General features: G+C 27.0%; 1 protein-coding gene across 2 annotated transcripts in view; it reads left to right on the forward strand.

The window, feature by feature from the left end:
• Positions 1-1,097: 1,097 nt before the first annotated feature.
• Pde11 (Phosphodiesterase 11) overlaps positions 1,098-26,768 on the forward strand; it is a 275,071-nt gene continuing 249,400 nt past the window's right edge. For both annotated transcript variants that reach the window (XM_087154280.1, XM_087154281.1), the window contains exon 1: positions 1,098-1,328. In XM_087154280.1, coding sequence (XP_087010406.1) covers positions 1,313-1,328 — 16 coding nt within the window. In that variant the 5' untranslated portion in view covers positions 1,098-1,312. The remainder of the gene's footprint in view (positions 1,329-26,768) is intronic.

The following is a 26,768-nucleotide window of genomic DNA, read 5'->3' on the forward strand; positions in this document are numbered from 1 at the left end:
TGTCTAATCACGTGTTTGTGTATGGCGTGTTAATATTACAGCATTAAGACTTTATCAATCTTTTATTTTCCGATAATTTCAAATGAGTACCTGCAAGTGACGCCACACGTGGTGACGAACCTGATAGGCTGACTCACGCGGATTGCACGCATCCAATTGCCGGTAAAATAAAGCGGTTCACTGAGACGATAAAATAAAGATACATTTCTTGTTTTGATTTGAGTGCTCTAGGTAGTTAGAAAGTGATCGAAATTTTGATTAGAAGATCGTACCGGCACAGATTCAAAAACGAGCTAATAAACATCTAATAATGAATGTCTATTTATAAAATTACAATTAGTAAAAGCAACGATCTATATATTGATTACGCATTTGTATTGTATAATTATTACCATTCTTTTTCTATTTTGATTTATACATTTATAACAATGTAAAAAATAATGTTCTGCACACCTACCGATATCATTTGTCTAATAAAGAAATATAATTATATAAAACGATATATAGTATTCTATCTATATAATGTATGGACAAATAATATGATGCATGGAAAGTGTTTAAATTCTTAAAAAAATAATGAATAGTATAGAATAAACAAAAATATATGGAACAAATTAAAATATATTCCATAGATAAAAATTTTATTATGATTATAAACTTACATTCTTTACATAAACGAATATAACATGAATACTAAAGATATAATTATATCATGTATGAAATGCGAAAAAAAACAATATATTTTGTAACTGTGAAAAAAAAATCAATTCAAAAAATAATAATAATAATAAATAACAAAATCTATGCAATAATTTAAAATTTAATAAAAATTCGAAACTGCCGTTCCTTATTTATTAAAAATACTATCGAATTTAAATGGAAAATGAAATTTATATTAAGCACAATGAAGAAAATAAATCCATTAATCTTTTAAAGCCTTTTATCCACTGGATTTCTACACAAAAAGCAGAAAAAGAGGAATAATCCCATTTACCTAAAACGCAAAAAGTCAATGACTCGATTTGCTGTTTGGCGATGGATTTCCAGCAGCATTTTCGCCAAATCCAACTTGCAACTCTTCACGCTCTCTGCATGCTATTGATGTCTTGCATGCAGTTAAGAATGGTTTTTCTTGGCGAGAGAAGTTAAGTTCTCTCTTTTCAACCATATGAAAACTAGCAGGTGAAAATAAAACAAAGAACTTCAGAGGACGGTGAGACGACTACAAAAATAAATCAGCTCTAAAAAGCCTATGAAAATAAACTGAAAAAAAAAAGTGATATTAATAATTTACGAACGGAACTTGTACCTCATGCGGCGTGTACCACGTGAGTAAAACTTTCTCTAAAACTAAACAACTCTCAACAGTTTTTTCAGTTTTTAATTTAAGATTTTGTCGTAAAATAACGATTGGCGTTTATAAAAATACAACGTGATGACGTCTGACATTGTTTTCATGAAAATTTATTGCAGCTAAAAAGAATAAATATTTTTACTATGTCATTTGGCGCAATTTATTGAAAGAGTTATTACTTCTAAACGAGAAGTAAAAATACAAGAATTTCAACTCATGATAAAAATTATAATTAGTATACGTTGAAAGAAAAAACACGTTTGAATTGTACGAAGCATAATTCACAGCTGAATAATTTTTTTTTTCACTTTTGGTGGCAAAATTTTAAATAAAATTAATTTTCTAGAGTAATGAAATTTGTTTTTATTGCAAACTATAATTCAATTAGCGCTCAACAATATTATTATTTATAATAAAAATTATAATTACGATCAAAGTATTCATATAAAATATTATAAATAATAATTAGATTTTCATGTAGTTGTAATTTTGAACAATATAATAAAATATATAATTAATATATTGAATATATTATCAATATATATATATATAATAATGAAATATATTATTTAGAGAGAATAACATTATAATTAGCCAACAAAACAGCGTGATTTTATAAAATAATACAGTGATTAAATTTGAAGTCTTAAACTAAGCATGTCTTGAAAAGTAAAATAAGAAAAAATAGTTAAAACATAGTTAAAGCATAGTTAAAATAAAGTGGTTAATAAACTCCTCCCCCCAGGTCATGTTGATTATTAAGGTCTAAATTATTCGAAATGTAAACAAATAAAATATTTTGGCGCTATTTTTTTTTATTGTTATTGTAAGCACGTATGCATCGCTATAATATGGGTCATGACTGTGTCATTTAAGAATTTTATCAATACATTTTTAGAATTATAAACTACCAAATGTCAAATACATTTTTGCGATAAAAAGAAATCTATTTTTTTCTTCTAATTTGTTACACTCATATTTCAAAATAATTGCAAAACGTGCTTACGCATATAATAATGTATTTATGATCAACATACTTTTTCCTATTATTTAAAAAAAAAATCTTTTGCCTGATGCGATCTCTAATCTTTTAAAAATTCTTAATATAAAAATAGTGACTAATCTTCTCTTTAAAGGTAGTCGAAACTTTATTTTGAATCCTTTTCTGGAAATTTGATTTAAACTTTTTAGAAATTTCATATCACTATTGTACCCCTGAAATAAAATACGCTACGATTTTGACATTTTAACAGTAATTATTATTATTTTTAATTATTTAACATTTCTTTTAAGAATTTGACTTTGAAATTTAAATTTAATATAAATAAAATACTTAAGCGAAATTTATACATGATTACTTTGACTTTTTAATCTGTCCCAGTGTAATTCTCAACAAGAAAAATGTTCGAGCATATTAAAATTTACTTATAGAAATTTACTTGTAAATCAAAATAGCAATAATATTAATTGAACGCTTTCGATGGAGAAAAAATGTACACACTTACTAAAGCAAAGTAAGCAGCAAATTTTGCGATTTGAAGGCATTTTTTTTTCATTGCTTGAGTTTAAAAGCTGTACATTGAGCCGAAAAGATAGTATCACTTTGAAAATCTTTTGTACTACAGATCGAATTTTCGTACATTAAGTGTTTAAACAAATGGCTAAAAGAGTTGAATTTAAACTTGCTATTTAATGAATGAATCAGATATTAAACCTAGTTTTTTTTATGTATAAACATACTGTTTTTTCCACAGATTTGGATTTTTGGCTATCAAAATATTGCCTGTAGCCGCAGTTCAGAAATTGAGGGGGTCATTTTGAGAATGTGTTAGTAATTTGGACCCCTTACAATTAATTACATATGATGAGTCCACTCACATCTCGGAAAAATTTTAAATAAATCAAAACAATTTTGCATGCAATTATAAAATTCATTTATCTAAACAAGCGTCTAAATAATATTTTATAATTATTTATTATAAAATATTATCTTATTAATATTTTATAAATATTCATAGAATAATGCTTTTTCCTTTTAAATAAATTGTTTTCTTACGGAATGTATATAAGCTTTATTTGAATATTCATGAGTTAATATAATTTTTTTTATTTCAAAACCTATTATTTTTGAAATAAAGCATGGAATTTAAACTAATGTAAGTTTTGAAACAAAATACACACATAAAATTGTTTATAAAAACATAATTCAAATAATAAATAAATAATTGGAATATTTTAATACTTTTCACTCATTGAAAAAAAATGATGAATAAAAGCGAAAATATTATTCCGTTTATTTGTATAAAAATTTCGATAGATATAATTTATAATTAATAAAAAAGTAATTATCTCAGCAAAATATTCTTAGTTTTGAATATTCATTAAAATTTTTTATTGTTATGAATCTTTAATAAAAAGGGGATGGTTAAAATATGAATTGATGGATTTGTTCGGAAATATTTTTCTTACAGCAGAACTTCTTCCTTATCTGTTATTTTCAAACACAAATGAATTTTTTTCAGTTTTAATGATTAATAAAAATAGGTGTCGGGTTATTTAATGAAAGCAATTTGACGCAGTTCATTTTTTAATAAAAGAGCTCTTGAATTAAACATTTACTTTTTTTTAATTTAATATTTAAGATTATGTTTCTCTATAATGTGTAAATACATAATTACTGTTTGATTGTAACTATTATGAATAATAAAATCTAAACAGACCATTTAATTATGTATCTAATGGATTATCAGAAAAATCAGTCGAATTGTCATAATTTGAACTTACATCTGTCTACTGAAATATTAAAAGCAGCCTTGTAAATTTTACAATTTGTTGCTGGTAGCAAATTTTGCTCTTAAATTCATAGTTTTTTTATAGTGTACATAAAGTTACATTATTGAACATGTACATAAACATACCTTATTAAACTATATACATAAAAATAGATAATCAAAGTAATTGATAAAATTATAAATACTGACATGTGTATAATTATATAGCGAAATACACAAGTGATGACAAGTGAAATACAAATGTAAATTTATTGTAAACAATTTTAATATAATCTAATTGCAAAAAATTTTATCGAATAAATTTGTAGACATATAACTCAACTTACAAAAAATTAAAGTATTTTAATATAAGGTAACTTCAATTTAATTAATAATAACGCCAAGAATAAATCAATTTATAGTTACTAACTAGCCTGGCATGTTTTACTAGCGATTCAAAAATTAAATGTAAAATTAATTACAATTTTTATACGATCAAAATGTGCAGCTGTATCTAAATGCTGTAGTTTTTATTTGACCTCAATAAAAATAAGAGTATATTATAGAAATATAAAATATTCTTAAATAATATTGCGCACTCGTACTTGTGTACAAATAATATTGCAATTAAATATACTGTACACTTTTTTACTTTTATCGCAATAAGTTGTTTCTGCCTGGAAATTTAATCATCTTGAAAGCTGAAAGTTTTAATTAACTCATAGTAAAAAAATTAATGAATTCTGCACAATTAACGTTGAAAAATTATAGATAAAAATATAAGAACTCATTTGACAATCGGTGCAATTTTCTGGGACAATTAATCTATTCAGTTATTTTAAGTAAGCTTTTCGTATAGCATAATTAAAATAACTGATGTTCTTTTTCAGTTTTCCAGTTTCGCGAATCAAATTTTCGCTTCAAAAACTGGAAATTTCATCAGTTTTAATAGAATTTAATTGATTTTTAATCAGCACCTCTACCATAATATAAAAGTTAATTAACACAATGTAAAAACTACAAGCTAACCACGTCAAATGCTTTAAAATCAATCAAAAATGGCCGCAAACGATTTCAGTCGGCTTTAATCGTGTTGATTGGTTATTTGGCACACATGACTGATGTTCTTTTTCAGTTTTCCAGCTTCGTGAATAAAATTTTCGCTTCAGAAACTGGAAATTCCATCAGTTTTAATAGAATTTAATTGATTTCTAATCAGCACCGCTATCGCAATATAAAAGTTAATTAACATAATATAAAAACTATAAGCTAACCACGTCAAATGTTTTAAAATCAAACAAAAATGGCAGCAAACGATTTCAGTCGGCATTAATCGTTTTGATTGGTTGTCTGGCACACATGACTAAAAACAACCGAAAACTTTTATCAATTGTCATTACAATACTGGTGCTGTAAAAATGCATCAAAAGTTGCTGTAAAAATTACAGCAATTTCTTACAGTGTAGCTATATTTTTCAAAGCACTTGCCTTAGGCTACTCGTAATGTTAACTTTCTTTTTTCCCTTTTAGTTATACAGTGATTTGTTGGAAAATTTTCAAGCACTAACATCGTGAAACTCAAATGGTGTTAGCATTAAAAAAAAGCCAGTTATATACGCTTTGAGAAATCTCTCTGTTAGAAAGATATTACTAGGTGTTACTGTTTTTCTAACTACGCCACTGCACGCACGAATAATACCCTAAATTTGTAGTAAAACTAAAAGGTAGAAAGTAAGGTTACTTTCTACCCCCGTAGGATGACCCTTATTTTTTAAGACAGCTTCACAGCAGAGTTGGCCAAAAATGTAATCGATTACATTTTTTGATTACAGTAATCAATTACTTGTAATCATGATTACAATTTTCGAAAATTTTTGATTACAGCTGTAATCATGATTACAATATTGATTACAGTAATCAATTACTTGTAATCGTGATTACAAAGTTTGATTACAGCTGTAATCATGATTACATAGTCGATTACAGTAATCAATTACTTGTAATCATGATTACAACTTTCAAAAAATTTTGATTACAGCTGTAATCATGATTACAATTTTGATTACAGTAATCAATTACTTGTAATCATGATTCCAAGTAATTGCGATTACAAGTAATCACAACAAAAAAGATTACGAGTAATTATGATTACAAGTAATCAAAATATATGATTACATGTAATCATGATTACATGTAATTTGATTACATGTAATTATGATTACATGTAATCTAAATACACGATTACAAGACTATTGTTGTCTTATAAATGATTATATTTTACAGTAGATGGTAGAATGTATTTTATAATGATACATTTTGCACGTATTAACATGTACTGCATTTTGTACGTATTTGTATACGTACAAATGAATGTAACTAAAATGTATGTGCATATGATTTTATCTAGTGCATATGTTCAGACATTTTAGTTTCACACACATGTACATACATATATATTGTAGGTATAAAATATATGTACGTATGTTTATAGATAATAATTACGTATGTATGTGCAAACAATGTAGACATGTACATTTATGCACAATGAATATATGCATTTTATGCAAATATTTGTGTATGTAAAATGTATATCTATGTTCATGTACGCATGTATATACAAGTACTTGTGTTTGTACGAACATACATACATTGTCTGTACAATGTATGTCCCATGCATGCATGTGCAATTTATTTATGAACAGTATAATATATGTATGCATGTACAATATAGGTATATCTGTTGGATGTACAATATATGTATGTATACAAGTACATGATATGCATGTCCAGTGTATTTATGTACATATACATAATATGTTCAAGCTCAATGTATGTATCCAAATATGCATTATACATTTGTGTACGATTGTACGTACATTGGGCGTATTTATATTTAACATATATTCATACATACATTCGACATGCATAACGTACGTACATACACACATTTGAGATGCATATATTGTACATATGTATATACATATAGCGTACAGAAGTATATTCATATAATGTACATATGATGAAATGAACATATAATGTTCATATAATGTACATATGTGTGTACATATACAGTACATATGTGCATAAATATATTGGGCATAATTCTTTCGTACAAATTTTACATGTGTACATGCATGCTATCCCTATCTATGCATATGGTGCTATGTATATATGTCCAATGAATGTATCCACACATGTACAATACACGTATGTTCCATGTATGCGTATCCATATGTACTATATATGCACGTACAATACAGGAATGTATGTACATACATTACACGTATACATATGTACATTACATTTATGTCTAAATATGTGTACAATGCAATAAATAAAATGCATGTAAGTTAACTTTTAATGACTCAAGCAAGTTAAATGACAAAATCAAACGATATTTAAATTTAGTTTTCAGTTTTAATTGTTCTATATCATTTTGAAATTTTCTGAATAAAAAATTATTTTCAGGTATTTTCATGAAATGTTTGACAATACAGATTTATTTTTTTATAAAATAATGCATGATTCATAGAAATTTTTTAAATGGTAAGAAAAACGGTAATTTTTATGTGTGCAATTAATATTTAGAAATTCAAAATAAAACTATCGTTTGCTTTCTAAAAATATGAGGTCGAGTTTCATATACCTTAGAATAAATTTTAAAACAAATTTTAATAACTTTACTCATATAAATTTTTTTAATGTATGCACAATGTATGTGCATATTGTAATTACATATATTTAAATGTACGCATGTATTTGTACATTACTTGTAATTATGTACATGTATACGTTGTATGTACATGCGTACATTGTGCATATAACTATTTTTTTATACATCCATGCATTACATGCGCATAAGTATTAACAAAGTATGTAGTTATACAAGTACATACGTAAGTTGTACATAAGTACATACTTTGCCTGCACATATATCAATGTACATATAAATATGCATGTATACATGTACGCATTTTATTTACGCAGCTATGTGCATATATTGCACCTTTAAATAACATTCTTACATATTGTACGTAAATACGTACAATTTTATATACATACGTGTATTATCGTAAATTTATACAATATATGTATTTAAGTACATAAAAGCATGCAAACGCATAAACATTATTTTCATTTACGTTCATACATACATTGTCTATGTATACAAAGATACAAAACATTGCCTTTTTGTACAAACTAACATACATGCGTACATGTATCATAAATGCATAATTATATGTACTAAGCATATGCGCATTGCATTAAGTATATTACAATATAATTATGAATATTGTACGTACAAACAACGTTTGTGCCTTCATTGTATGTATAGGAATCGCAAATTGCGCGTTCATGCGTGCGAATATTCTATGTACATAAAAATATGTAAACACATGAATACTTACATAAAAAATTTGACTATAGTATACAATCGTAATAACTTGTAATCGTATAGCTTGATTACAAGTAATCACAATTGCATGCAATCAAATTACATGTAATCATGATTACATGTAATCATATATTTTGATTACTTGCAATCATAATTACTCGTAATCGGTTTTGTTGTGATTACTTGTAATCGCAATTACTTGGAATCATGATTACAAGTAATTGATTACTGTAATCAAAGATGTGATCATAATTACAGCTGTAATCAAAATTTTTTGAAAGTTGTAATCACGATTACAAGTAATTGATTACTTGTAATCGTGATTACATAAAACTTAAAGTTAATGTAATCACGCATTATGTAATCGTGATTACTTGTAATCACGATTATAGTTTCAATCAGATCAATTACTTGTCAAAGAGATCAAAGAGATCAATTACTTGTAATCACGATTACAAGTAATTGATTACTTGTAATCGTGATTACAAGTAATTGATTATATAACTGTAATTATCTGTAATCAATTACAGTTGTAATCGATTACTGTCATCAACGGCCAACTCTGCTTCACAGCGTCTTTTCATGGAGTGAACGAGTGTTTGGAGTTCATCTTTCGTAATCACATGGTGCCAAAAATCAATTATAGCTTCAATAAGTTGTCTTTTATTGGATGGATGTTTTTTTCGTACAAGAATTTTCAAACGTCGCCACAAATTTTAACTCGCAACAAATTTCAAATATTGTAGTTATATCTATGACCAAAAAAGAACATTGTTTAAGCCTTAAAACAAAAAATTATAATTATCTATAAATTTTTTAAATACTTAAATCTATTTATGGCATAGAATTTTAAAAGCTGATTAATTAATGACCTTTTCTGATGAAAAATTATAATGATTTTAAAGCTGCTTCGATTCTTGCATTAATAGTTTTTAAACTGTCTAGACCAAAATCGTTCATTCTAATTATAATAAATGGAATTTTTTAAAGGAATCTTCAGAAAAGCGAAATATTTAGTGAATTCAGGATTAATTTAAGCAAATATTGAGATATTTAAATGTACTTAGACATACTTTAAAGCTATTTAATTTGCTTCTTATAAATTATACAACCATTAAATTTAAGATTTGTTTGTCTTTTTATCCTTTGATTTTCTTTAATTGGTTGTTCAGTAATATTTATTGTAAATTCGATTCTGTGTAAAAAAATTAAATTCTGATGTCCAGTTAGAATTTCTACAGTAGAAAGTGTTTAGGAAAAATAGTCTTTTTCAACAGTATGTGGGCAGTATGTATACAAGTATGTACTACAGTATGTCTTCAATCAAAATATGTCTATATAAACCGTCATGTTTTCAAAAAAAATTAAGAAAATCAGTATTCACATCTTTGAAAAATATTGTAACTGAGGGAACATTTATTATTTTAATTAATTTTATTTAATACTGGCATTGAACAGTCAAGCTTTTACAGATTTATCTCCATCAAAGTACAATTCCGTAGTCTTGAAACTTTGAACGTAATCCAGAAGACAAGGGTATTATTTGAAAAAATATTGAGAAAATTCGCTTTCGGGATTGCCATTTTAATAGAGCAAACCTCTACATTGAAAAAGAAAATACGAAAACCTCCAGTGGTTAACTCGATGCTAGAGGATTATAACTTATAACCTTCTACTGCTGGACATCTGTACTTTTTCGTTAGCGTTGCGGTTGGTGTGAGATTACTCTAAGTTGAAATTAGAATGTTCGTTTTTTTTATAAGCTAATTAAATTATGCTTATTTAAAACACAATATCATAACTCAATAAAATAAAGCGCTGTTTTCAAGTTTTCAAATTGGATACCGTGGAATGGAAGTTACTTTGGCCCGACAGTTAGAGAAAGATGTATAATACTTTAATACCTTGGGAGTTTAGGAGAAGTTCTCTATCATTTAGCCACTTGTTTTTAACAATTTATTTGAGCGTAAACTCTGGCACTTTTACGGCTTTATACATATTAATGTAATAATTTATTTTCATAATACGCATACCTGGACAAAGACGTTCTAATTATGAAATGATTAGCAAATATTTGAAAAATAAAATCATCGCCTTCGTTGGGCCAGGGAGTTTCTTTGATTTACAGCAGGTAGCTGCTTCATTATTTTAATAATGATCACCTTAATGCAAGTCATATGAGAGGATCCAGGTTCAAATCCTAGCAGTGGCTGGTTGATACGAATTCTGCTCCCAGCTCGTACTGACCACAGTGATAACGTACAATATCCTCAGTTGTACACGGTTCAGGAGTTAGAATTCTCTCTTCCTCGAGTTTTCTTCTCCATGCTACTCAAAAGCGGTTTAGTTCCATCGAAAATTCCTCCACAAAGGCTGGATTGTCCCATTGCTTAATATAAGAGTCCTCTTGTCTTCTGAGTTGGATTCAAAATTTAATCGCTAAGGAGTTGTATATTGATAGTCGTAAACTCAGAATTGGATCGGCTGTTCAACGCCGGGTTATAGAATATAAAATACATGCCAGTAAAATGCTTAAAAATATTGTAAGCCTGCGTGAATCGGGTAAGCACAATTAACCAATTTTTAGATGCTTCGAAATAATAAATTAGATTAATAACGAATTTGATTGAGTTACCAATCATTGTTGAAAGCGGTATTATATATATATATATATATATATATATATATATATATATATATATATATATATATATATATATTACAATTATGTAGGATAATTATTCTTTATTCAGAAATATCGCATTAAAATATACCAATAGATGTGTCTTGAAGAAGACTATTGGTTTTTTCCCATTTATAGTATATATATGAGCTTTACCCTGACCCGCCTCCTCAGGGAGCATCCAGGAATACTGATAGCCCACCAGGTTACTGATCATTGAACAACCGTTCAAATACAAAAACGTGGTGCAAATAGAAAAAAATCTAGCAGGTCTGTGCAAATGACAAATCAATACCACATACTTTAAAATCAAGAATGATAGCAAATGTAATGAAGTCCCTTAACAAGGGACTGCAAATCCCTTTAATGGATAAGGTTACCAATCTATTCATGACAACTGAAATCGGCTCGTTGAAGGTAGCTAATAATCGATATCTAATATAACAAGTAAATATTCGATTTTTAATATTCGTAAAGTATACTAAATACCCAACAAGGTGCATCAAATATATGTTTTTCCGTTTTCAAACATTCTCTTGAGCGTTATTGAACCCTAATTTCTAGATTCCGACTTCTCCTACTAATGTTGAAAATCAATAATCCGAATCCATTGAAAGTAATATTCTTTCACTGTTTTTCTGGATGATTTGCTAAATTAACAAGCAGTTGTAATGCTTAATTAATTAACATACATGAAGTAAATCCATCAAACCGTAATGAATATTAACCCTTAACCCTTTGACGCAGATGCGAAGCCGGTGTCCCTTTTGTATATTTTTTCTGACGCTCTAATTACAAGCAAAAATATTTGTTGGCATTTTTTAAGTATAAAAAACAGTCTAATAGTTACTAAAACCTATTAATAGATAATCGGAGTTATATTTGTACTAAAACAAAAAAAGAAATCCAAAAAAGTTGTGTGAAAATTGTTTTTCATTCATATTTAAAATTTTTATCAATAATTGATTTCTTAAATTAAAGAAATTTTTATGATCACTAACTGTTTCTCTTAGATCTAAATAACTGTAAATAAGTGCAAATTTAAAAAATTATTCTTTGGAAGTGAGCTGTTTTTGGAAAATTTCACCTTTAACACAGATAAAGACAACGGTGTTTCATACTGTATTTCATAGCTATAAATTATTAAAATGCTAAAAATAACAATTTTACTTTTTTTTTCACCTAAATGAATACAGAATAATATAAAAAGTATGAAAAATATGTTTAATAAAAATTTTGCATCATTGGGTTAGTTGACCAATAAATAAAGCGGTATAGCATTTTTAGTTACTAAGCTCGATGCAGCGCATATGATTGCTAAAATAGTTTCATTATTTTTAACACAATTATTGTTGTCATACTTGCAATTAATTCGAATGGAATTAATTATAAAATTTTAATTAATATTATTATTAATCAACATAATTATTCTAGTTAGGAAGTTAAACTGAAGCACTTTGGGACCGTTAAGGGTTAGGTAACGTAAAAAGTTGGTGATTAGTTAATCAGATCGATTCTTAGTCTGTTTTTTAAGCCGATTTTACATGGATTTAAACTTTAATTTTGAATAGTTAAATAAAGCATTCTTTATGTAAAATATTAAAAATACTTTTATCTTGGCTTATCATGATAAAATATGACAATAAGGATGAAGATTAATTCTCGAATAATTTTAATTCGAGGAAATCAGATTGAAGATTTTTTTATAGATATGTTTTGAAGATACTTTTATTCTGCTGATCGCGATGAAATGTGTCAAAAAAAGTTAAATGAAGATTTATCTTTTATTCTTTCAACTAGCTACAAATATAATTTATCAGTTTTTATCGATTAGTTTCTGCTCATTGTGTTAAAGTTTGAAATGTACAGTGCGCTTAGAAAGGGATTTAAACTTTATAATAACTTTTGACTTAATGATCGCATCTTCACGTTCTAGGACTCAATCTTTGGTTCGAGGGGGTGACCTGAAATTTGGTAATTAATTAGAGTCGACGCTTTTTAAAGCTAGGAAATCGGACACAAAAACGTACTTTCTCTGAAAACTTACTTTTACGACAGATTCCGATTTCTAGCTCTCAAAATATAAGGGGTCTAGGAAATCTAGGAAAAATAGTTTATATCTAGGAAAAATAGATTAGTCAGAAGAGCGGTGCAAAGTGGGATCTCCTTAATGTTAATTTAATTTTTTACGTTCTTCTTATCTCGAAAACATTGTAATCGAATTGAAAAATTTTTGCACATAATTATAAAATTTTTTCATCCAACAATAATTCCATGCAAAAATAAAACTTTTAGTAAATATTTATTGTTTTTTATTATTTTTAAAATAATTGTCAAAAAAAATTTAGAGTTTCAAGTTAAGCATACAATTTTTAATACAACATTTTAAATAACGTAATTGTACATGGAAATATATAATATTTGAGTAAAATCAGTCGAATAGTTCTGATAAATTGCATTTTCAAAATTTGATTTTCAGGAACTATAACGTGAAGAAGTTCTAAAACGTGAAGAATCACGTCCTAGAACTTGAGATTTGATCATTAAATCAGAAGTTATTCAAAGTTATCCGTTTTTCCCCCCGGATTTTGAATTTAGGGACACTTTTAATCTGCTCATCACGTTAAAACGTGTAAAAAAGATTAATTATTTTATAATTTTATACTTGCTTCACAAAATTGGAACCAGTTTCTAAAGATTGGTCTTTGAAATCTTTTTACGCTGTTTATCATGTTGAAATGTGCAAATAAGAGTTAAATGAAGTTTAATTCTTTTATAATATTAAATTTCGAAATAAAAATTCAGTCTGATTCTATAAATCAATTTTAAAATATTCTTTTGAAATACTCGTCAAATAATTTATTCTTTTACAGAATAAATAATCGTTTGAAGAACACAATGTTTCCAACTAACTTTTACGCCTCTAGAGCATTTTAACTAGTGAAAATTATCACTGTAACTGTAACGAAAAATCACTCATCTGAAATTTCCTCTACGTTCAAATTCTATGCTTTTATCCTAGACTTAAATCCTTTTACACGAAAATTTCAAAGACCCTGCAGAATTAGTTTGGAAACTGAGCCTTAAAACTTCTGTCGACAGAAAATAAATATTAATATTACTAAACCCTTTCAAATTAGTTCGTTAAGGAAATAAAACTTTCATTTGCTAAAAATTGTTTATCGATTTGTCACGATTATGAAGTGTTGATTACATTGCTTTTAAGAGAGTTTTATTTATTTCAAGTTTAAATCACTTTTTCAGTAATTTAACTAAGCTTTATTTCTTTAAAATATTATTTTGTTTTTCAATGTAATTCGCTGTCTTTAACTTTTTTTTCTTGACAATATCTAAAAATACTTTTTTTTGGTACAGTTGAATAGTAGAATATTTGTCAAAAAATATGAATATTGCAAAAAATATAATCTGAAATTACGATTTTAAGAATGACTTCAACTCGCCATTTTCAACTCCAGATTGCTAAGCAAAAATTGTTGATTACTTGACGATAAATATATTGTTAAATTTATATTAAAAATTATCCAATTGGGTATACTTGCAACTAATTACATGTTTGTGTTAACTTGGTTGTGTCACGTGGTTGTGCATGACGTGTTAACGTTACAGTTTTATGGCTTTTATTAATTATCACGCTAAGACAATTTTCGGATTATATTTAAGCGAATACCTGCTAGTGACGTCAAGTGTGTGTGTCGAACCTAACTGACTGACCCATGCTTGATGTCGCTTGCAAGTATCTAATTAAATAATCCCAAAATTTTTCCCAATACTTTGCAAAAATTTTTCTTCTTGAAGATAAACAGATTGTCACATTTATATTAAAAATTATCCAATTGGGTATACTTACAAATAATCACATGGTTGTGTCGAATCACGTGGTTGTGCATGGCGTGTTAGCGTTACAGCCTTATGGCTTGGATTAATTATCATTCTGAATCTATTTTCGGATCAGATTTAAATGGATAACTGCTGGCGACGTCAAGCGTGTGTGTCTAACCTAATTGACTGACCCACGAGTGACGTCACTGCACGTATCCAATTAAAAGATCCTAACATTTTTATTCTTTTAATTCAAATTTTATTCCAATAAACCGAAAAGTTTGCTTAGTTAAATTTAAATCTAATAGTTTTACTTAGTTACCAAAGCAATTTCATCAACAAACTTATTTTTGACTTTCTTATACGCTATAAAAACTGTAAAAACTTGTTAAAAATTTTTTGCCAAGAAGTTTATTCAGCAATAGGGTGAAAAGTTAAATCTTAACATTATTTTATAGCTTAAAATAGTTTTCTTTTTTGATTGCCTAACCAAGTGATTATGCCTAACCATGTGATTTAAATCAGATTTAATTGGATACCTGTGAAAGACGTCACACGTGCTTGTCGAACCTGATTGGCTTCTGAATCGACACATGCTAAAATTTATTTACGATGACGTCACTTGCAGGTATGCAATTAGAAATATAACTCAGTAAATTTACAATTTAAATTTAATTATCTCCCATTCTATTCTATTTTAAATGTGCTTTTTTTTAAAGTTTATTTTCATTATTTTATAGTAGTGAAATCGTAAATAAATACCAATGTCATAAAAATTGTATAATATGGTGGATGTCATGCGATTACTTTAAGGGAATAGAACATAAATTTTGAATTATATTCTAAGTCAAAAACCTAATAATACCAGAGAATAATAATATTAAGAATGGTATAAATAAATATTACCTTGTAAATATACCGTTAAATAAGAGATAGTTAAATAACTTACAGGTAATTATCGTTATAACTTTCATTATTTTTATGCTCATTATTTTTATAACAGCAAAAAATATCTTGATTTTCTTTGTTTAATAATGGCCATATCATAAGATTTTTCTATCCAATGAGAATGAAAGATATGATTAGGCAACAATTATATTTTCATCATATATATAAAAATATATTAGCTTTACTATTTTTCCTTATACCGTTAAAAATAAATGAAATTAATTCTTTTGACTAAAGGCTGAAGCAAATTTCTATAGCACACAGCGACGGCAAGTTTGTTCCAGTAAGAAAAAAAAGGAAAACTTTCTCAAGATAGCACTTATCTTAATTTTATAAAGTAACTTAATCAATATTAATTTCAGTTGGGACATTTTATTTGCTAAAAGCATTAGGATATTTCCTTACATTCTAAGAAGCAATATTTAACGAACAAAAATATGTTACAGCATTCCTTTTTTCAAAACACTAAGAAAGGAAATAAATGAATTAGAATATTAACAGATTTTTCAAATGTAAAAAAAAATAAAATTAGCTATTTTTATTATTATAAAAATGAAAGCTTATTTTACTGTTACGATCAAATATAAATAATATGAGCACTAGTACTTTAAATGTAAAGTTTAAATTTGTATTTCAGGAATTTTTTTTTTCAAAAAAAAATCTGCTATATGGGTGATTCTTTGGAAACATGACAATTCGGAACAAAAAATTTCTTCAAACTTAAAGTCCTTAAAATAATCTAAATTTTTTTTGTATATTTATTTTTTGTATATTTATTAAATACACAAATTTTTTTTTGTATATTTATTTAGATATATTTATTAATATCTTACAGACAGCAGTGTAGTTTATTGACATTTGCTCAAGAAAAAAAAATAAAATAGAAATTCATTAAATTTTAAATGCCAGGAAAATGACATATTAACTTACAAGTTAAAAAAACAGTAATTTTAAGCGTATAGTAAGTAACTCAACTTAAGCCTTTGCGTTAGATGGACCATGAATTCTTTAAGTAATTCTTTTATCCACTGTAGAAAGAATCAAAAATGTTTTTGTTGCTGATATGTGCAGAATAAAATTGTGTATAATAACCAATCATTAAATTAAAAAAATAACTTTGATTACATTCAAGCATATTACAATCTTGCATAAATTTGGTATTAGGTTAATATTTGCTTTCTCTCTTTACATTCAACTGCTTAAAAAATTTTCTGGTAGCTGTTTCAATGTCGTGGCATTCACAAGCCAGGATGATGACAATTTGCCATTTTATAGTATTTAACTTTACTTTAATTTAACATTTCGGCCTAGGATGCTTACATTTCACCGAAAACAGCAGGATTTTTGGAAATATCTCAGGTAAATCTATGTAGTTTATGTTATTAATGATTTCAAGAAGACAGGAAAATGACAACATAAAATCCTACTCACATAGAAATTTTTTTAAAATAGGTTTTGAAGCAGAAAGTTGGCACTTTATTCATGCTATAAGACGTGTTCAGATAGAAGGGTATTCTAATCAATCTATTAACATAAGATATTGATTGCTGACGCTATCTATTTTGGTTATAAATCACTAAATAAAAGTAGCTAGGAAAATGACAGATTTTCTTGTGACAAACAAATTATTGGCATAAAAAATTATTTTCAGCAAAGTTTTTGGAAATAATACTATCTGCATATATTATAGAAATGCTTGCAATGGTTGAGATAAAAAAAATTTAGATATTGAAAAATTTATGGAAGTTTTGAAGCTGGTTATTATTGAAAATATTAATTGTGACATACCAGTAAAGTGACATTTTGAAATTCAATTAATTTTTTTAACTATACTAAACAGTCAATGCTAGTACAAGGTCATTTTAAAATACTAACAGCAATGCTATTTAATAAAATTTTTTAAAAAAAGTTCTTTTAGTAGTATAGTATTAGATCTTGGAGCAAGAGACTGTAAATTGTCATATTTCGTGAGAATCCCCCATATACGAGTATATATATATATATATATATATATATATATATATATATATATATATATATATATATATATATATATATATATATATATATATATATATATATATATATATATATATATATATATATATATATATATATATATATATATATATATATATATATGTCACGGCGAAAGACCGAAATTGGTGGTTGTTGACTTTGACAGGTGAATGTCGACAACACCAAATGCGTCGGTGAAAGATCGAATATTTCATTGCATTCTTGTACATTCGGATCCTCACCGGTGAATGTCGACAATCACAAATATGCTTTGGTGAATGTCCGAAATATTTAAGGTTAAGTGCCACTGCCCGGTATACATTTGCCCGGTATACCCTACACTGATGTTTTTTTAAGGTCAAGTGCCATTGCCCGGTATATGTTTGCTCGATACTCCAAACACTGATGTTTCTTCTAATCTATCGTCAGTAAGTATTAAAATATAGAATAAATATAAATATATCAAATAAATACAATAATATTAACGAATAAATTAATATAAAATTGGATATAACAAATATTTCGGACATTCACCAAAGCGACTATGTGATTGTTGACATTCACCGGTGAGAGTCAGAAATAAGGATATTTAGCAAATATTTCGGACATACACCAAGCGACTACGTGAATGTTGACATTCACCTGTGACTGTCGACATTCTCCCGATTTATATATATATATATATATATATATATATATATATATATATATATATATATATGAATTATAGCCTTTACGATTTTGCATCACTATGAATGAGACTATTTCTTAAATTTATAATCACGACCTAGCAAAATATCTCAATAGCTTTAAAATATAAAACTTTGAGGTAAAATTAAATGTCGCGAAAAAGCTGTTATAATGGGTATATATTGTAAAAAATTCCGGATCAAATTACGGTAAAATTTTACGGAACAAAGAATCTGATATACTGTAATTTTTATATATGCAGTAATATTTACTATAAAGTCACTGAATCACTGTAATTAAATAAATATAGTATAATTAAGGGATAAAATTTCATAGTAAAAATGAATTTTAAGGTGAAATGGATTTAGCTGAAGTGCCCCAAGCCAGTACTTTTTTATCCGGAATTTTTCGATAGTACAAAAGAGATGTATACTATCTTTTGAAACTGACTGGAAGTAAAAATATGCATTTTACTTCAAATTAAAATGAAAAAATGAGTAAACATTACTTGTCCCTATAGATTTAATTCTTTTAAAAAAAAGCTTTTGAATTTTAGTTGTAATATGTTTGACTTTAAACAATATGCATTATGTTTATGTTTCTAATGCATAATATCAACTGAGATGTATTAGACAATTTTTATTGTTACATTAGACAGCTATATTTACATATTTTGTTTACTTTAAGTGGCACGTACTCTTACCTGCTTGAGTTATGTTTTTTTTTCTTTTCCTTTTTGCATTTTTGCGTTTCGCAATTCCCCTGCCCCCTTCTTCTTTAAAATAAATAATCACTTTACAAATGAAGTCGTGAAGGTTTATTTTGTTTAATTAGTTTGTTAAAAAATAAACTACTTCGTTTTGTAAAGTAAAAACTATTGTTTTAAATTTCAATGCATTCTTCTTTGAAAATAAAAGCAATTTATTTTGCTTTTAGATTTTGAATCTAAGTTTGTTGTTAATTTTAACTATATCGATTTTTCTTAAAAGAAAACTTCTTTATTGCCTAAGTACTTATAAGGATTAAAAGAAGATTATTGAATGATTTTTTTTTATGTTTCTATTTAAGCCAATCATTTTCTATTTCAACATTAATGAATGTTGCTTTTTTAATCCGAATTGTGGATAAAAAAATGTTCTACAAAGGAATTATTTTATTGCGTTAATGAAGTCTGCTGAGTAATACTGAATAAATAAATAAAAAATAAATAAAAAAAAAATAAAAAAAATAATGAAAATAATATATAATGTGAAATAAAAGTGCACTTTGTAATGGAACAGAATAAATATGTTATATATTCGATGGTATAAAAGAAAAAAAAAGATTTCTAGTTTCACCACTTTATTTTTATATTTGAGAAATAAAATATTTTTTTCTCATTCATTTTTTTTCGAATTTATGTAATAAAAGTTTTAAAATTTATTTGTAAGATCTGAGATTAGAGGAAAGAGAAAAAGAGTTGAAAATTTTTTTTAGTCTGGTTTAAATTTTATCCACTGCATGCCATCTCTTTCTTATAATTGGAAATTACGAATTTGAAAAAGTTTTTTTGAATTACGCTTGCGAAACTCATAAAACTTTCAACTCAAAAAATGTAAGTTTAAATACAAGGTGTAATAACCTATGCTATTTAAAACTACAGGGTTAAAAAATTTGTATTTAAATATAGGATTAACAAAAATTTGGTAAATGAGTTTGAAAGAAATATTGGCTGTAAAAAAATTTCTGAAAACGGTATTCTTCACTGTGAAATGTTTTGCTTTAAATTAAAGAAATAAATTAAATTACTCATTAAATTAAATTACTCACAAACCCACTGAAGCGCATTGGCTGATCTTTTCTATTCCTCTTGCTATATATATAGCTCATGTCACCACACCCTAAGTTTATACTTCAATTTTAATAATTTGATTTCTTTTGAATTTTATTTCAAATGTATTAAAGGGTCACAGTACCTAAAAAATGACCAAAATGTCGAAAAAACATTTTTACTGCTTATAATAAAACTTCAAACTATTTCAAAAGCATTAAAATAAAAATCATCTCTCTATCTACATTTTTAAAAAAAGTTATGAATGATTTTAGATTGTCCTAATACAGAAACTTGCTCAGCAGACAAACTTTAAAGTGCTTTTTCTCATAGATGATGATTTAGTGTTTTAATCTTAATTAAATCCTTAAGGAATTTTTTTCTATTTAAGACAAAGCTTTAAAGTAAACTTTTTTATCTTAAGTATAATACACTTATTTAAACTGTTCATGGAATAAGTATTTTATGAGGTATTAAAACTTTTGCAGCATGTTATATATACCAAACAGGAATTTTTAACCTTTTTTTTTTCTACTTTTTCACAAAATAATCTATAAAAAATATTCTAATTGATATATTAACAAATGAATGAACAAAATTATTAGGATGAATATTGTAAGCACGAAGAAATTATTTTTGTTGAAAATATGTTAAAATAAAAAAGCCTTAAGGATTTAAAAATTTTGAATGTTTTCAATTTTTTTAAAATTTTTTTAAAAAAAAATAACAGTTTAATTATTTTTTGAAGATAAATTATCGATTATAAGTTAAATGAGCATATAAAGCATCCACAAAATGAGTGATTATATCTTTATTTAAAAAATGTTTTGCAAAGGTACTGTGGTACAAGGAATTCTCCTTGTTTGCTGTTGCTCCCACGTTTGGAAGTGCACAGCCTGTTCTTTTGAAATTTCTTTACTTGCTCATGTCATCACAACCTAATTCGATAACTTTGTTTTAATTATTCGATTTCTTTTCAATTTAATTTTAAATATATTAAAGAAATGCTCCTTGTTTTCTATTGTTCGTTAAATCACATAACTGTTAGCGTAGTTCTTTTCAGATCTCTTCGTTCGCTTATACCCTTACTGACCAACAATTTGACCTGCGAAAAAGCGGAAAAAAGATTAAAATATTGGAGTAGATCAATATTTTCTCTTGTGCCCACGCATATTAAACTTGTAAATTGAATCATAAAAAAATTTGAAAATTTAGCTGCTAATAAAAAATTTAGCTGCTAATATTGACTTACATTGTTGAAATCTTATATTTCAACCGTTTATAAAACCTTACAAAAACGGTCATTAATATGAGCTATAATATGTTGAAAAAGTTAATACGGGCTAAAAATGTAAAAAATTATTTAAACCAATTTCTATTTTCCAAATTTCAGTCGTTACAAAGAAAAAATACAACAATTTTTGACTACGACCCAAAGTTTACATAGGCGGCAAATCTGAAAATGAAAATTCCGAGAAAAGTTTTTCAAAAATTTTTCTACATGAACATTTATAACGAGTCTTCTTATTATGTAATTTTTAAATTAAAAATTCTAGATTTGTCTAGATTGGTTACGCCATTCCCGATTCCCAAATTTCCAGATTCCTTTTATTGGTGTAGGGCCAACTGTCTGATCAAGTTATAACTGTCTGATCAAATTTCTGTTGTTTTAAAGTTCTGATATATTTTTAAAACAAAAAATGCTTATGCATTTGCTTATAAATTGTGATATAATATCGATAAAAATATATCTTATTTTCAGAATATCATAAAGAAGATAAAAGTTATTCACTGATTTTTGAAATTATTTAATCAAAGATAAGGGATTTTTGGAGCCCTTTATTTATTTAAAATTTCTAACACCATTCATAAAAATCTACATATTATTGAAAAAATGTAACATCCGATTAACTGTCTACATTATAACATTATAAGTTGTTAAAAAAATAAAACTTAATAAACTAAAATATTAAAATATTCTTAGAGAATTATCAACAAAAAAAGTATCAGAGAAAAAAAAGTTTATATATATATATTAATGCAGCTTTGTCATTTTGTCTTTCTCAACTGACAAAAGATTCAATTCTTTCAACTGAGAATATAATTATGTTTTGAAATTAAGTAAATTAAATTTATTTTTAGAACTCATCATCTTTTTCTGAGGGAGATGATTATTTCTGGGAAAAATCTATCTCAGAGTTTCGAAATTAATTATGTTTGTCATGGCTCTTATAAAATAGAATAATAGGATAATCAATCATTGGCCCATTTTTCTGACAAATGTACACAGAATCTTATTTAACACGACTTTTAATATAATTTGTTATATATTTATTCGTCAAAGAATATATACATTCAGGATATGCAGAACTATTTTATTTGTTTTGATAATGTTGTTCTTTATTCAAAATACTACAGTTTGAATTTGCGTAGAATTAAAACTTCTTGTAACTATTAAGGATATTTGTAATGATTAGATTACGCTGAAATATGATGTAGAATATGATGATGTTTTTAGAAACAGTTATCCATAAAGTCTTTAAAAAGTTTACTTATGTTTATAAACAAATCTTTCCCAAACTTGAATTATTTTTCATAAAAAGAATCACTGGAGTTGTTGTGCATAATTTCTGGAGCCTTCTCTTTTACACTGTTAGAATTTTCATTCTAAAATTATGGTAAAATAACTGACAGCTGTCTGTCCATCTGATTAACCGTTAAGTTTACGGTAAAGAACATTTTTTTACCTTTATTGTTTTGTAACAATTTGCAAATAGTATGGTTATAAAACCATGAATACTAAACTATATGGTTTTTTAACCATTTACAACTAACATTTTTCAGAAACGCAAACGAAACAAAAAATATTTAATTAGACATTAGAGCTTGGCTTTTTGTGAGGTAATTTGCATTGGAGAGTGCCGGACACTGAAATGGAGGTTGAAGGGAATGGAGGAAATATTGTGGGGGTCAATACTGGGACGAGAACCCCACTTCTCACGGTCATAAGATTGAAAGATTAGCCCGCTCGGCTATATGTACGCAGTTGCAAAGAACTAACAAGGGAAACTAGGGAAGTGTGACTCTCCAATTTTGAAATAAACTAGTGGGATGTATGCCTTATGAGGAATAATTTTAGGGGGCAACATTCGTTTCGGCCCATAGAAGGTCCTATGAGAGATAAAAAATAATTCAATATATAGAAAAATCGGTATTTTATTACTTCAATGCAGACTATTAGTTATTGTAATTATCTCATACTCCAATTAATTTTGTGGTACTTTCATGTACTATATAATGCATATTTATTGTCCAAATTGATTTCGAAAATTTTGTATATCTCTAGTTTTTCGGAAAAACCTGTTAGGTTAATTTAAAAAAAAAAATTAGCATAAATTTAAAAAAAAATTTTTTTTTCAAAAAGTTTTCCAATATAAAAACAAGTGAACAGTGATAAATTTCATTTATATGAGAGTCGAAATATAATGCGCATTTTCCCAAACTGGTGGATTTTTTTGTGAGTATAGCTTACGTAACATCCAAAAATGTGATTTATAAAAAATCAATATTTTTTTATATTGTTAGATCTTGCAAAAAAATCTGAAATAATTCATGTGATTGCATGAAATTAAATTGTAATTTTTAAAAATATTTTAAATTTTTTTCGGCGGGAAACTTGAACTTAAATTTTTTTTAATATTTCAATTCGATTTTTTTCATAAAAGATCAAGTGTACTGTATGCACAAAATTTGAGGTGATTTGTCACTTTAAGGTGGAAAATCCGTTGATACCTATGTCCTGTGAATTGTTCAATATTTTGTCAAAACATTGCTATTTTTATAATATTATTCATGCAATAATTTTTATATCTGATATCCTAGCTAATTTTTGAAATATTCGACTTTTAAAGTTGGCATTCTCCAATCTTGACGCATAGGTTAGAATAACGCCGCCATATAGACCTGAAACGTGTAGTCTCTTTTTATATGGCTGCTCTACTCTAAACTATGTTTCAAGATAGGAGGATGCCAACTTTTAAAGTTAAATATTTGACAATAAATATGCATTATATAGTACGTGAAAGTACCACAAAATTAATTGGAGTATGAGATAATTACAATAACTAATAGTCTGCATTGAAGTAATAAAATACCGATTTTTCTATATATTGAATTATTTTTTATCTCTCACAGAACCTTCTATGGGCCGAAACGAATGTTGCCCCCTAAAATTATTCCTCATAAGACATACATCCCACTAGTTTATTTCAAAATTGGCGAGTCACACTTCCCTAGTTTCCCTTGTAAGTGGCTTCATTAGGTGGCTCTAGTTGGCGCGATAAAATTCTAGTTGTTTACCCGTATCAGGGGAAAGCAGTTAATAAACTGTTTTTCTCACAATTAACAGTTTGATTACGATTTTATTTATGATTATTTGACCCTTTTCATTGAATATGGTAAAATAACCATTCAATAAATTGTTATTTAACCATTTTTTCCGAGAAATTTCTAAGAGTGTAGATAAAATATATCAGGGTGCAATAAGTAAGAGCTTTTTGCTCTTCCAAAAAAAAATATTTCCTGTTGTTAAATATTAATATTAAGGTCCTTCTGCCATTATGTAACGTGCTGACTTATTTCAAAAAATAAATATATCCTGATGTAATTTATTTTTAATCATTATTACTCGCAATTAAGTATTTCCAGTGTTCGTTTTCTGTTATAAACTGCACTGTTAACTAGTAATATAAAAAAATTAATTTTAAAGTCAATTCCTACTTAGGTTAACAAAGAAAATTTTTATTTTAGTTTCTTTTCATTGAATAATTACAATTAATATAAATATGTATATACATATGACAGAATCACAATATTAAGTGGCAAAATAAAAACTAATTAAATTTAATTAATGAATTAATATTCGAAAAAACTGTATTAACCTCAAGTGACATCCACTACAAGTTTAATTATTTGAATTTGAGTGTATGAATAAAAAGTATTTTATTAACAATTGAAAATTTGAACAAGATATGTAAATGTGAACTATTAGTAGGAATTGAAAAAATGGAAGGGACATTTCACTTAATATTGAGTACAAATTACTCTGATTCAAATCAATGTAATAAGTAACATGACGTGAAGATGTGCAGTGCGCAAAAATAAATAAATACCCGGGCAACCCTGAATAACTTTTGATCTAATGATCGGATTTTCACGTTCTATTATTAAATATTAGTGGGTCCCGCAGTGGACTGATCGTTAAGACACGGTTCCCAGCAGATCACCGAACACAAACATCACTGGCTACGGTCAGTGTGCGAGTGGGTGACCACTTGGATCAGTCTGCGTAGGGACTGAGGGTGTGCGGTATTGGTCCTCGTTAAACTGTGCTACCGTAAAGTGCTCGACTTCTCGCGCAGGTCGTCGGGCTACCGAAGCGGAGGTGTCATCTCCTCCGCAGAGGATCAAAATTGTGATGGCATGTCTTCGGATCATCCTCCGGGATGTTTCCCAGACCGTCGCCAATAGCCCATTGTGCAGCTCTAGTGCGACGTAAATTAACAACAACAATGGCTTGAGGATATGATTTCAAATTGTTATTGCAGACAATATTTTTATTTACGAAATCAAACGAATCGGTCGAATAGTTCCTGAGAGATTGAAATTGAATTTTATAAAAGTTGTATCTTTAAAATTCGATTTCTCATGAACTATTCTACCGATTACGCTCAAATTTTCTTATATGCCAAGTAAAATAACATTTTGTTAAATGGTGTAGAAAATTGTATACCTTACAATTTAAAATGTTTCGACGATTAATAAATAAAGTAATAAATATTTACTAAAGGTTATTTTTTCTATGAAATTATATTCGGATTTTATAATTGCGTACAAAAGTGCTTCAATTCGCTTAAAAAGGTCTCCAAATAGAGCGAATTACGGAAAAAGTAAAGGGGTTCAAATTTAAAAAAAATTTTTTTTTTTCAAATTTAAATTTTTTTGTGAGAGTTCCAAAGGGTCAAAATTTTGGACCACTCTCCTGTCCAAACACTTGAATCCATATTTCCTATATTGAGGGTACCGCTTATATTTTTGGTGTCAGAAATCCAAATCTCTCGAAAAAAGATATGCTTATGCAGTCAAAGTACGTTTTTGTGTCTGATAATTTAACTTACGATATTAAAATATCATTTATCGATTAGCATATTTGAAGTCAATACCTCAAACAATTTAGTCCCGTTTACCTTTTTACTCTC

This window comes from Parasteatoda tepidariorum, chromosome 10, assembly GCF_982258835.1.
Source record: "Parasteatoda tepidariorum strain Cologne lab strain chromosome 10, Ptep-v5.0, whole genome shotgun sequence".
Lineage (NCBI taxonomy): Eukaryota > Metazoa > Arthropoda > Arachnida > Araneae > Theridiidae > Parasteatoda > Parasteatoda tepidariorum.